The sequence below is a fragment of the Trichoderma atroviride genome, chromosome 1 (assembly GCF_020647795.1).
Source record: "Trichoderma atroviride chromosome 1, complete sequence".
NCBI lineage: Eukaryota > Fungi > Ascomycota > Sordariomycetes > Hypocreales > Hypocreaceae > Trichoderma > Trichoderma atroviride.
In genome coordinates, this window is record NC_089400.1 from 5,634,206 (window position 1) to 5,647,138 (window position 12,933).

Genomic DNA, 12,933 nt, shown 5'->3' on the forward strand with positions numbered 1-12,933 from the left:
TTTTAGGCAGTATTGAATCCAATGTAGATGCAAATTAATATAGTCTTTTTAGTTGATCCGTGACGCCAAGAGTATAGCAATACCATTTGCATATTCGTTTGCGAACAAAGAGACTCCTCTGTTCAAGTGCTATTGGCCGTGGCTATTTGCTACAGAGCTTTGGCGCTAGTGACAAGGTTTTCGGAAGCTGTGGTTTATCCGCTCGCCAAGTCTCTTAGCATGGAATTTAATCAGATTGTGATAACAAAGCTTCAACCAACCGCATGTGAGCTCCAGCTGGGTCCCCAAGCCATGGGTCTTGTGCGAGCGTTGAGTTTAGGCACCTGTAGTCCTGAAATAACTCAAAAGCCCTGACTTCGTATACAAATAAAGTTTCCAAGGACGGAGCAGGGACCTATCGGCTACTGCTAGGCTTCTGGGGTCAGTGCCGGGTAGCGAGTCTGGCAACATTGACGGCCTATTGTCGTACGATGTAACTGTACCTGGCCATGGTCCCTCGTGCTATGCCTCTAGTACATGCAAGGCACGGCAGTGTGCTTCGGTCTCTGTCTGTAGTGGCCGGAATTAGTCATTAATTGCTCATGTCGGAGATCGAGCTCTGCAGTCGAGGAGCTTCAACAGGCTCGGTGTTTGCGAAAGCCCTTGTGCCAACTATTTCAGGAACGAGACCAACGCCATCGAAAAGCGTTTCTTTTCCCCCTCTTTTATTCGTAAAATCTAGAATAGGTACCTGTTCTGCTAGGTACGGTTTCACATCAATCCACCTCTCACACATCATTCGTGCTCATCACCTCACCTCTCGGGATTGCAACCCTGGCGGGCTTACCTACATAATTCCTACTGCAACCAGCCTGCAGCAGCTGCAGTTAGGCTCCCGCCTGCTACTACGCAATTGCCGGAGCGTTCCCCTTGTCTTGTCCAACTTGTCTCCTTCATCTTCTCTCTCCTTCATCGCCTCCATTGCCAATCTGTTGTATTCACACTTGCTTCTAGCCCAGCCAAATCCACGCTGATCAACCAAGCCGCCCATCATGTCCGCCCCCGAGCAGAACGAGGCTGAAACACCCCTCGCCCAATTCACGGCCCGCCTGGCCGACATCAAAAAGTCATCAGGCCATACCGAGATGTGGGGGGTCGAGCTCTCGGACGACGCCTCCCACGCCCCGACTCAGGTCATCCTCCAGAAGTTCCTGCGAGCCAACAATGGCGACCTGGCGGGCGCCGAGAAGCAGCTGACCGACGCCCTCACCTGGAGAAAAGAGGTGAACCCGGCGTCTCTGGTGACCCAGACTTTCGACAAGAACAAGTTCCACAACCTCGGATTCGTGTCCAACTTTACGGATGACACTGGCAAAAAGGTCATCATTACCTGGCACGTCTACGGCGCCATCAAGGACAACAACTCTACCTTTGGCGACGTCGATGAGTGAGTATCCACTGTATAAAAAATAACATGGCAAGTCTTTCTGTTTCTCTAACCAGCTGTGCGCTCTATAGGTTCATCAGATGGCGTGCAGCCCTCATGGAGTTGGGCGTGCAGCAGCTCAACCTCAACGATATCAAGGAGCCCCTCCCAGAGGATGGCACCGACCCGTATCAGTTGATCCAGGTGCACGACTACAAGTCAGTCAGCTTCTTCCGCATGGACCCCGTCGTCAAGGCTGCCACCCAAAAGACCATTGCCGTCTTTGCCACGGGCTACCCAGAGCTGCTCTACCACAAGTACTTTGTCAACGTTCCCGCCATCATGGGCTGGATGTTTGCCGCCATGAAGTTTGTCCTTTCGGCTGCCACTTTGAAGAAGATGCACCCCATGGCCTCTGGCACTTCACTGGTCAATGAGCTCCCAGCCCTCGCCACTTCTCTGGCTCCAGAGTACGGAGGCAGCGGCCGTCCTGTGCAGGAATCATTGACACTGACGACGGCTGATGTGCCCGAGGAGGCCAAGGAGGGAGATGCTCCTGCTGAGGCGGAGAGCAAGCCCGAGGAAGACAAGCAGGAGGCTTAGGCGAAAGAGGCTGAGACTTGGGCTGGGGCCTCGCACCAGGATGTAGGGGCCAACAGAGATTGCCTAATATTGCTTTAGGAAAGCAGTCCAGGGCTTTCCCCTTGGCTGAATCGCCACTCATATCCGCGCTGCATCTTGTCAAGAGGAGGGTTGTTTTGTTTGTTTTGTTTGTTTTGTTTGTTCTGTTCTGTTTGGATGCTGTTTGGATCTCTCTGAGCGCGGGCTTTGAATCTGCTAGCCAGCCATGCCCCCGTTTATGCTCGCAATACCCCGATATCATGCCATGCACTAAAGTCCTGTGCAATAGATTCCCATTTTTTGATAGCTGGCTATGAAGAGGTGCGACGTCTGCCATGTACGTGTTTTGAACTATGAGTATGATATTATGTCTTATTTGGCTTCGATTCTCTTGATGGGCATTCTCTTGAGATACTTGAGCTTCGTAGTGTTTGCTGCATTGTTTCTATTGCATGTACTACGTCTGATTTTTGGCATTTCAGGCCAAATTGACCGTCATGTTCCAAGTGATGGTGGCCATAGATGTAATTACCCATTTCCCTGCCGGGCCACACTCTCTGAGAGGCAATTGATCCTCTTGCATCGACAGATGTAGCACCTTGTGAGTTTGCGAGATCAATTCTGCATCATTCTCCCGCCCTGGCAATTATTTTCACGTCCTTGACGCGCCATTACTGAGCAGTTCGCCCCAATGCTTCTGGCCGCGCCATCAATTTGCCACACGTACCAGCGGATGCTGCCCTGGGACTCGCAGTAGCATAAAAAAAATGGTAATGAGATGGTCACACAGCCAAGTTATCAGCCCTGGTAATTTTTGTCTAGTGCCAAAGATCCCAGCAGGTGGGTGATTATCTTGTTAATGATGGTGCTGTGGCGTTGGCTTTTCCGCAACACATCGACTCGCCTACACAAGAGTGCGACCATTACAAAGGCAAAATATTTTGCTGCTACCGTGATATATTGATCATGTTTCTTTGAAACACATGTTCCTATCTTGTAGCATTTTAGTGGTTGGTTGGGTTGAGCTTTGCAAGTGCGCCAGACTCCATCGCATCGTAATGGTGGTATCGTCAAATGAGAAATGGAGCTGGGCTGATGAGAACAGAGACATTTGTCTCAGGCCGAGGCCGGAAACCCTGCAGTCGGTGAGCGCTATGCGAATAGGCCTACGGATTAGATGATACTATCGTTGTCATTCTGTCGCCGTCTTGTTCCATCATAGCAGTCGTTGTTGTGAGGTTAGTGAAGGGTTTGAGCGAGTGTTTTATTGTATGAGAAGGCGGTACATTTTTAGAAATAAATGAGAGCATGAAACATTCAGCACCAGCTGAAAAGTTCAATCATAAATTATCGCCAGATGTTTGATCGGCGATGGGAGTCGAGGCTGGAACATTCGGTTTAATAGGAGGTGCAAATCACACCCTGCCACAGGCACAGTCGCCTCAGATGTTGGGGGCACATCACACATGATCCAATTCCGTTGCTAGCCTTGCCTTCATTTTATTACATCACGTCTTCAAATTTCTTTTTTAAGCTGATTGTCCTTGATTCACTGGCTCCTATATGATACACCCATCGTTGCATCGGCCGGCACGAGGCTATTTCCCCCAACGCAGGGAGACAGAGAAGCGTTATTAGAGGCTCGTCAACCGATGCGGAGTAAGAAACAAGGCAAGGTCATGCCCAAGCGAGGCGAGGTCGGGTGTCTATCCAGCGACTCAAGGGAGGAATCTGGGAGATGAGTCTGTTGCTTTTTTTTCGGGTAGTTTTCTGCTGGGATGCAATATTGGCCGAAACCAGGTTTAGTATTTAGCCCAAACGCCTCTCACACTCATTTTTTTCAGCCGCTTGCCAACTTTCTGTTTTCCCTCCTCATTTCTCTCTCGGTGTGTGCTCAGCTGGCTGTCGCGTTTAATTTTCCCTTTTTTGTCTACATTGCTGAGTCCCGGGCGAGAGGTTCCAAACACTCCTCTGCCAATCTTGGACACAGTCTGAACAGCGGATCTGATATATATATATATCAACAAGTATCGTTCGATTGCATCAAAGAATAGGCTCGCTGTGGTCTGGAAGAGAAGAGAGCTGGTTTTTTCAGAAATCTGTTAAGAGAGACTGCCAACACATTGTGCGTAAGTGGCAGACGAAGAGACACACATCACACGCCACAAGAAACCCAAGCAAGCAATACAACAACTAGGACTAAGAGGCTAGAGACTCAAGAGGATAAATATTGGTATGCTTACCTACGCAAGATGGTCTCATTCTCCTCATTTTCTCCAATCCTCGACTTCTTCACAACATTCACATCCACGCAAGTGACTGACGCTCTCATCCTCCAGTGCCAGAGGTTTCACTGCCTCTGTTTCTGCCGAGTACCCCTCGCCGGCTCCCAGCACTTTCAGCTTCGGATCAGTTTGTCTCATTGCTTTTTGGCCACCGTTTGTGGCTCCCTCCACTGGTCCCAACCACCCCTGGAACCCGGCAAAAAGGCCTTGGCTATTTTCGTTGATAAAAAAAAAAAAAAAAGTGGCTGCTCGCCTCTCACCTTTACATTCCGGATTCCCGCCGGTTCAGTATTTCTGGTCTGAAAAGTGGCATTTATCAACTTGTGCGGGCACACAAAGGCACACACTCTCGAGGTTGAAGGGAAGCAAGACCATTCGGTTCTCGAAATAGCTCCTGACGGTGCCTCGCAATCTCACTCACGCTTATTCCACGCGGGCACATCTATCCACGCGCAATATAAGCGCGCACGTTGACACACACATCTCCAGACATCCACAATTATCTCCATCCTTTCAAGCATCCTCCTCCGCCTCTGATACAGATACTTATACAACACGCACGGGTGGTTGCAGAGAAGAGACAATCCATTTGGCAATTGTCATCTTTTTTTGAGAAAAAAGAAAAAAGAGACCAAAAGAAGCAAAGAGCCGTGGTTACTGCTGCTGCTGGTACTAGCTCACTGCTCTTGTTGCTGCCTCGGGGCTGTTTATATACCGTGGCCTGCCCTTCTTTCCTTAACCGCCTATCCGCCTTGCTTATCTGTTAGTTTACGCGCGCACCCGCGTTTTTTTGTCAACTTTGCCGACTAACATCAACGTTGGACCTTTTTCCCCTTCTTCATTCTTACGCTGCCTCTCCGCCAGCTAGCCAAGCTTAGCTGTTCCATCTACGCCACCTTTACTGTTGTTGTTCTCTCTTTATTCTTTTGGTCTTGTCCTTTGCCCCTTTTCTCCTCTTCTGGTTGGCTCCCCAGCATCTATCTGTTCCGCATTTCTTCATTCCTTACGCATCCAACCGCATCGCATATCCCCTCTTGTTCAACTCCTTTTCCACTCCCTCCTCTTCTTACTGCAAGTTTTGCTTGCGAGACCTGCGTGCTTGCTTGCTTCCCCGCCGCGCCCTCTCACCATTCCATCGACAATCGGTGTGCGTATGCGGGTGCACATGTCGCTCTAAACCGCGAGAGAACCGAAAACAATCGCACGTCCCCCAGCCATGGCCTCGTTGGCGCTGTTTGTCGAAAGCAGCAGCAGCAGCTTGGCTTGTTCGGCCGACGAATCGTCCAACCTCGCGTCGTCCAGCTCGACTCCGCCCACGACCGTCACCGACAGCGACTCCCTGCACTCGGACGCCTCCAAAGATGTCATCGCCGTGATTGACGACTCGACCGTTGTCGCCGTCGCTCCGCCGCCGCTGCCTGTGGCCGACGTGCCTTCGCCGCGACGCCCGCAGAGGGCACGTGCCAGCCTGCCCGTCTACAACCTCGCCAAGCTCAGCGGCACGGCTGCGCATGGCAAGAGGCGAAGCAAAGGCGACGTCGTGGCCGATCGCCGCAGACGTCGCACCATTGCGAATGCGGGCGACGCCGACGTCGGGGCCGCGCTGGGCTCGAGCATCGACGCGTTGAGCCTCGCCGTGGCCGCCGCCTCCAGGAAGACGCCGCGCGCACAGCGCCTGGCGCGCCCCTCGCCGCGCTCGCTGCGATCCGTGGCGCGTCTCGGCACTCCCGCCGCTGGCGATGCTGGCGACTCGCCCGTGTCTTCTGCCGCCAAGCTCGCCGCCATTGTCACCAGGCGAGGGCGCAAGCCCGTCGGCAAGACCGGCGTCAAGATGTCCCGCGAGCTGCGCCGCCTGCAGGACACCAAGGAGTTCAGCCACATCGACGACCGGCCTGTCGTGCACAGCGTCTGGGCCAATGGCAAGTACATCGATCCCAGCCAGCCTGTCGAGCGCCGGCGGCCGCGCAAGAATGCGAAAGTCGACCACTCCGAGATCGAGGTCAAGCAGGAGGAGCCCGAAGAGCCTGTGCCTCAGTTCAAGAAGCCTCGGGTCAAAAAGTACATGGACCACGGTCTCTATTCCGGCCAAGACATGCCCAAGGACATGGTCCGGGGACTGACGGCCGCCGAGAAGAAGCAGCTGGCGCAACTGCCTGAGCTGATGCCCTGCAAGGAGAACAAGGTCATGCCTGCGCCCATCTTTGGCGGCTTCCGTACGCTGCTGGCTGGCCGCGACTTCAAGCTGCCATTCCAGGTGTGCAACCCGCTACCACCAGGCCAGCCCAAGCCCGACGAGTGGAAGAAGATGACCAAGAGTAAGTTTTTTTTCCCTCTAGTTCTCTTTATTGCTTGCGTGTATGCGCCATCCCTTGTTCTAATCTCGCTTACTGACCAATTGTGCCTTGTAGACCGATTCATTGGCGAATCCAAGGAAGTCTGGAAGAAGATGCCACACATTCTCGATTATCAGTCCAAGTGCGTGTGCAACCCAGAAGACGGATGCAGCGAGAGCTGCCAGAACCGAATCATGCTTTACGAATGCGACGAAACAAACTGCAACATCGGCAAGGCCTTTTGCACGAACCGAGCCTTTGCCAACCTCACGGCCCGGCGAGCCAGAGGCGGCAAGTACCGCGTTGGAGTCGAGGTGATCAAGACGTCAGACCGAGGCTACGGCGTCCGCAGCAATCGCTGCTTCAGGCCGCACCAAATCATCATGGAGTATGCGGGCGAGATTATCACTGAAGAGGAATGCGAACGACGAATGAATGAAGTTTACAAGGATAATGAGGTATGTTCTTCCAACTCCCCTAGCTGTATTCTTGCCTCTGCCTTTGTTTGATTGGCTAACACGTCTCTCTTTTCCTTCTTTGCCTTGCCTTTAGTGCTATTATTTAATGAGCTTTGACCAAAACATGATAATTGATGCCACGACGGGCAGTATTGCTCGATTTGTAAACCATAGCTGCAACCCCAACTGCCGTATGATCAAATGGATCGTCTCAGGGCAGCCTAGGATGGCTCTTTTCGCTGGCGATAAGCCCATCATGACCGGCGACGAGCTCACGTATGACTACAACTTTGATCCCTTTTCAGCAAAGAACGTGCAAAAGTGCCTCTGTGGACAGCCCAATTGTCGAGGAGTGCTGGGGCCCAAGCCCAAGGGGGTCAAGCCTCCGCCCAAGGAGATTGTCGCAAAGGGAAAAGGCAAAGGTAAAGGCCGAGGAGGGAAGCGGAAGCTCAAGGACCTGTCAGGCAACGAGGAGAACCAGGACCCCAACAACAAGGCCAAGAAGCGCAAGACTCTGGACAAGCCAAAGCCCATCAGGACCCTCAAGGCTGTCAAGGCATTGAAGCCCGTCAAGGGACCAAGGGTCAAGAAGGCGTTGAAGCCAGCCAAGGCAGCCAAGCCCGGCAAGACTCTAAAATCCATCAAGGTGGTAAAAGTTGCCAAGGCTACAAAGGCTACCAAGGCTACCAAGGTTGCCAAGGTTGCCAAGGCTGCAAAACCCAAAAAGACCCTTCAGCCTACAACTGCAAAGACGACCAATAGGCCATACAAAAAGGTCAGCATCAAGCTGGTCAAGAACACGGCAACGGCCAAAGGCCAACGAAAGCAGCGAGAAAGCACCACCATCACCGTCAGCGGGGCAGCCTCGGGGATTTCCGTCTCAGTATAAGAGCCGAATGAGGAGATGATGATTTCTATAGGGAGTGCATTATTTCTCATGTCCTTTGGGCAACGAGAAGGTGTGATTCAACATGGCTCCCTAGCCTTGCCGAGTGTATGACGATGTTATAGACACTCACTTGCGGGCTTTGAATGCTTTTTCTGGTTCATCACGGATTTCATGTCATGTTTGCTGGGACGTCCTCATATCAAATTTCTAGGGGGGGCGATTGGCTTCTAGGAGGCGCTGGGCTAACATTATTGCTCTTTCCTTTTCTCCCCCTTAACTTTATGTGTGTTTTTATCTTAACCTTTATGTTTTGGAGGATCAGGCCATGTTAAGATAGATTTTTTTTTTTTTCACTCTTCCTTTTAAGCTTTCTTGTATTTTTTTATATTTTTTTTTTTCCTTTAATGAAGGGGAGGGGGGGCAATTCCTTAATGTTTCCTTTTCTTCCTGTTCTTTTTTGATGGCGAAGGGGTGAAGGAGTGAGTTGCAAAAAAGGGTTTGCTTTTTTTCCTTTTTTTCGCGTCTTTGGAAGTTTTTGCTTTTGCTTGGCTAAAGTGTGTGTGTTCTTGCATTTGCTTTTGTATTACAGTTTTGGAGTTGGAGATGATTTTTACATATACGCGGTAATGAGAGCTGATGATTTTGGTGTTACGTTTATGGCCTGAGAATTTGAGTGAATGGTGACCATTTTCCTTTCCAAGTCTGTCTTTCTGTACAGACTTGAAAGAATGCTAGGTATTGCTAGTATACGGCAAGTGTAGAGTTTCATTTCTTGTATTTGATGTCATGGTGTACTACATTGAGGGTTTTGAGAGACAAAGGCCTTTAAAGAGCATATATATATTGGGAAACCCGCGGGCCTGAGGATTTGCTTCTTTAAGGTTTGATTAGAAGAAGGAACATTTTGCTTCAAACGACACAATATCCAAGAAACGACAGCATGGCCGAGATGGAGCTTCGCATTCCAGAGCTTTACAAGGCCAAGACAGATCATCACAAGAACAGCTGAAGAGTGCATACTACGCCAAATATAATATATTTATAACAGAATGTGTTGGAATTCTGATAAATACAAGGTGGATTCGAAGTGATTATCTACTCGACCTGTATCCCCGGCTATCACATACTGAACTTCAATTCTCCACCACTAAGCCTGGTCGCTGTTGACACAAGCATCTCATGAATACATGACCTATCCCTGGATACCAACGGGAGTCTGGCAGAGAAGATCTTGGCCAACCTAGAGGCGATGTGATAATTAGCAACAAGACAGGGATAAAATCTGAAGCTGGGTGATTGCTTACCACGGGAAGAACACAGCAAGCAGCCTGGTCGCCAGTCTTGGCGCAGATGTTTTTAAAGTCGACGCCGTCACGGGGCGTTTGGGTGGCTGTAGGACGCCAATTAGAACGTATTTGACCAAGGGGCCGTTGTATAAGCTTTTCCTAAACTTACGAACTTCGCAACCGAGGCCAACTATGCCGAGGACTAGGGTGTCACAGCACTGGGGGTTGCTGTAGAGTCCATTAGGACAGAGGGGGGCGGTTCCAGTGCGAACCTCGACGGGGCCGGCAATGGCAGCAGTGGCAAAGAGAGCGGTGGCAACGAAGAACTTCATCTTGAATGGATTTTTGGTGGGATAACTCTGAGATGAGAGTGAGTTGAGTTTGTGAGAGGTGCTGAAGTAGAGGAGACTGGAGAGTGGCTCAGGCGAAGGCTGTTGATGAGGATGGAGAAGAAGAGAGTAACTTTATGAGAGCAGGAGACGGCATATTTATATTTCATGGACACGAAAGCAATCTCTCACAACACCCTCGAGGGACGGCATCATCTCCCCCCTGTTCAAGCCAGCCTCACTCAACACGGCAACACAGACGCAGGAGCCGCAGGTATCCCTGCCTAAGACTATCTTCCTTGGCACGGCTTCCCAACAAAAGTCTAGTGAGCCCTCTCAGCTGCCCAACTTCATCATACTATTATCTTGTTCATTGCGACTGTATCACCGATGCACGCCTTCTGCGGCCAGGTGGATAGCTCATATCCAGTCGTGCAACGAGACCGGGAAAGGGGGGCGGAGGGCGTGCCTGGCTTTCTCCTTCTTTCGGGTAGTAGTAATAACACAACGCAGGATGGAATACTGGAAGAAAAACTGGGTTAGTCCAGCCCAAGCTCATATTGAAGCAGGATTTTCATCAAGTTGTTGTGTATCCCATCCCAAGGCCAGGGGGGGAGAGGACTGTATTGTAAACTCATTACACGATACGAGGAGATACAACATTTGTAGAGAATCACTACTTGGGAATCTGTGTCATTACTGTAAATCGCGTCCATGATTGAGTATCACGTTTATGAACAGAATATGAAGAGACTATTGTCCAAATCTCTCAACCAGTAGCCGCCGTATAAGCAGATCCTGAACCCGAATGATTCATCTACGCAAACTCGGACTCGGATAGTTTCCGCCCGTCCACTCCAGATGCATGCCTTGGGGGCCAAACGCACGTCTTGACTCATTGATTAAATGTCTGTGTTTCCGTCTGACCGATCCAATCAGCCACAATGATCATCTGTACCTGCTCCAATCAATATGGATGGGAAGTAATTCTATACACTACATGTCACCTTCGGAATGTATAGCAGTCTTGCTGCCAGTCAGTATCCTAAAAACATTAAGAGAAAAAGATGTAACACTCTCTAAACTATTTGTTGACTATCGCTGTCATTAGAAAAGTAATGTACACTATTTCTTACAAGTTTGACCTTGGAGGTCAGCTTTCTCCACACCCGGCATATCGCACCATCCAAGGCTTCCCTCGAGACTCATATCCGATTCGGACCATCGCAGCCCCAGGCATCAATTTTGGCTAGTATTAACAAATATCGAGGATCATATACTCCATCTAGATTGGCACTTCCGAGCCAACCAGATCCTATTGCCAGGATTTACTCTCTACGGACCGTCGGGCCATCAGCCCGGTCCCCACTCGGTGAGGAGGGATCGGGTTAATAACCACGCAAATCAACGCGGGTCGAAAGCCTGAGACGGCGTTCCTAGCCTGATTTTGCAAGGCCTGATTTTGACGTTGGCTAGGCAGCACATTCTGAGTTGTGAGCACCTGCAAGTATCATGTGGTGCAACCAAGACCGGGGATCCATGTCCCGTGCCTGCGAGCTGAACTGGGCAGTCCAGAAACGGCTTCCATGGCTGGCTGAATTTCAGCTTTCCTCGGCTCTCTGCCGTCATAGCGTCATAGATATTATATACTTACATATAATACTGGTAATTGCCTGTAAGGAAAAAGACCGCTTTCCCAAGTTGATACAAGCAGCAAGGGAGGGAAAGTGGGAAGCACAAGCTCAAGCCAAGCCACTCAATCTATTACTCTATCGTACTTAAAGTTAGTCTCAGTTGTTTACCTGCAGTCTCCCTTCCAATTACTGCACATCACTTCACCCCTGGCAATGACACGGACTTTGGGCTTTCAGTCCAACGAATCTGACACCCAATGCCACACGCGTGCATGGCTTTGTCTGTGCGTCAGAGAACAACTGCTACATCTACAAGCACTTCCAAGTCCTACCTAGTAGTATTCATTATTCATACATACATACATACATACATACATACGTGTGCCATCTAATATACGTCAGAGCCGTCGCGTATATACATCCAAGTACGGGGCGCTTATCTTGCTATTAATAGCAGTGGTTACAATCCGTTGGCCCGTCGGTAATGTGCCGATCTAGGTGATCATCGGTCAGAATTCCAAAATGATAATGATGCTTGTGCTCTCTGGGGCCCTGTCAAATCTATCTGCCAGTGACAATCTCTTGGCTCCGAGCAAGCAGAGGATATGTGTTCCTCCTATCATTCTGGTGCTACACGACGTCGTGTTTTTTTAGTGAGCTTATCATACTTGAGTGGCACCTACTTGGCCCGTTAAGATGATCCGGTTTGTCGCCGCCTCTTACATGGATCGGAACAAGAAACAGGGAAACGTCCCGCGTAGGTGACATTGCAGCAGCCACTTTGTCCCTATTTGTCGCCATGCATCAAATTGTGGCTGTCTTCCCGTGCCATCAAGCAAGTAGTATCGCGGGCCGTGTTGTCCGTATACAAGTCAAGCTGACATCACATACGCTAAGCCACCCCAAGCATGAGAGCCGGGGAAGAGGGCATCAGGCTATTGATAGAAGCTTTCCTTGGCATGGGGTATTGGCAAGCGTGTCCTAGGTAATAGTGATGGTAGTAGTAACAGTATAGTAGAAGCAGCAGCGGTGATGGTATTTTCAGCTACGAAGATCCAAGTACCATCGTGTGAAACCGCAGCTCTGCACGTACGAGTAAGTGAGGCACCTAAAAAGCAATCCCATTGGCGAGAAAAGAGCATGGATGTTCACGGGCTGCCGCGCCACGTCCAGGGAGGTCGTCCACTCATATGCCTGCCAAGCCGTGCGGCTGTGGATGCCAATCTCGCCCTCGAAAAGCCACATATTTTCTCAATCGTCTGCATCCAACATGCTTGGTTTTGCCCTCTGAAGTGAGACACTCAAATCTACCAGCTACAAGGAACAAAGAGAGTTGATTTTCGCAGAAGGGAAGTCTCAGGTGGCACGTCCATGGGCTACTTATCGCAACAGCAGTAGTAGAATTGGCGTTCAAGTTACGCAGTGCACATTTGACATGGCACATATGGTGATACATGTCTATGTAAGGAGACCTTTGCCGTTACATCAGCTAGGTGCGAAAATGATAATACTAGTAGTAATACTTGTCCGGGGAATTACTACCAGATGGAGGAAGCCGAAGGCCGATATTCGCACCTACCCTATAATTTCAAGAGATGGTCTTGGGAATGGGGCAGAAGATGTCAGAATTTAGCGAACCGCGATGAAAAGGAGAGCAATATTCTTTACAAGGTGGTTTTCAATGGGGTTTCTC

At 50.2% G+C, this 12,933-nt stretch overlaps 3 protein-coding genes across 3 annotated transcripts; 2 read left to right on the forward strand and 1 right to left on the reverse strand.

Annotated features, from left to right (window-relative positions):
- Nucleotides 1-1,031: 1,031 nt before the first annotated feature.
- Nucleotides 1,032-2,008, forward strand: TrAtP1_002026 (uncharacterized protein; the record flags this gene model as incomplete). Its single annotated transcript, XM_014085644.2, has 2 exons — nt 1,032-1,426; nt 1,498-2,008. 2 exons carry the CDS (start codon nt 1,032-1,034, stop codon nt 2,006-2,008), a joined length of 906 nt encoding a protein of 301 aa, XP_013941119.1.
- A 2,410-nt stretch (nt 2,009-4,418) lies between these two features.
- TrAtP1_002027 (uncharacterized protein) lies at nt 4,419-8,617 on the forward strand. Its single transcript, XM_066111272.1, has 3 exons — nt 4,419-6,626; nt 6,720-7,102; nt 7,197-8,617. The coding sequence occupies exons 1-3, from the start codon at nt 5,528-5,530 to the stop codon at nt 7,989-7,991; spliced, it is 2,277 nt and encodes a 758-aa protein (XP_065967346.1). The 5' UTR covers nt 4,419-5,527; the 3' UTR covers nt 7,992-8,617.
- A 241-nt stretch (nt 8,618-8,858) lies between these two features.
- On the reverse strand, nt 8,859-9,799 carry TrAtP1_002028 (uncharacterized protein). The gene is made up of 3 exons (XM_014085643.2): nt 9,447-9,799; nt 9,296-9,381; nt 8,859-9,231 (listed from the first exon to the last, which is right to left on the reverse strand). Exons 1-3 carry the CDS (start codon nt 9,607-9,609, stop codon nt 9,184-9,186), a joined length of 297 nt encoding a protein of 98 aa, XP_013941118.2. The 5' UTR covers nt 9,610-9,799; the 3' UTR covers nt 8,859-9,183.
- Between the last annotated feature and the right edge of the window lie 3,134 nt (nt 9,800-12,933).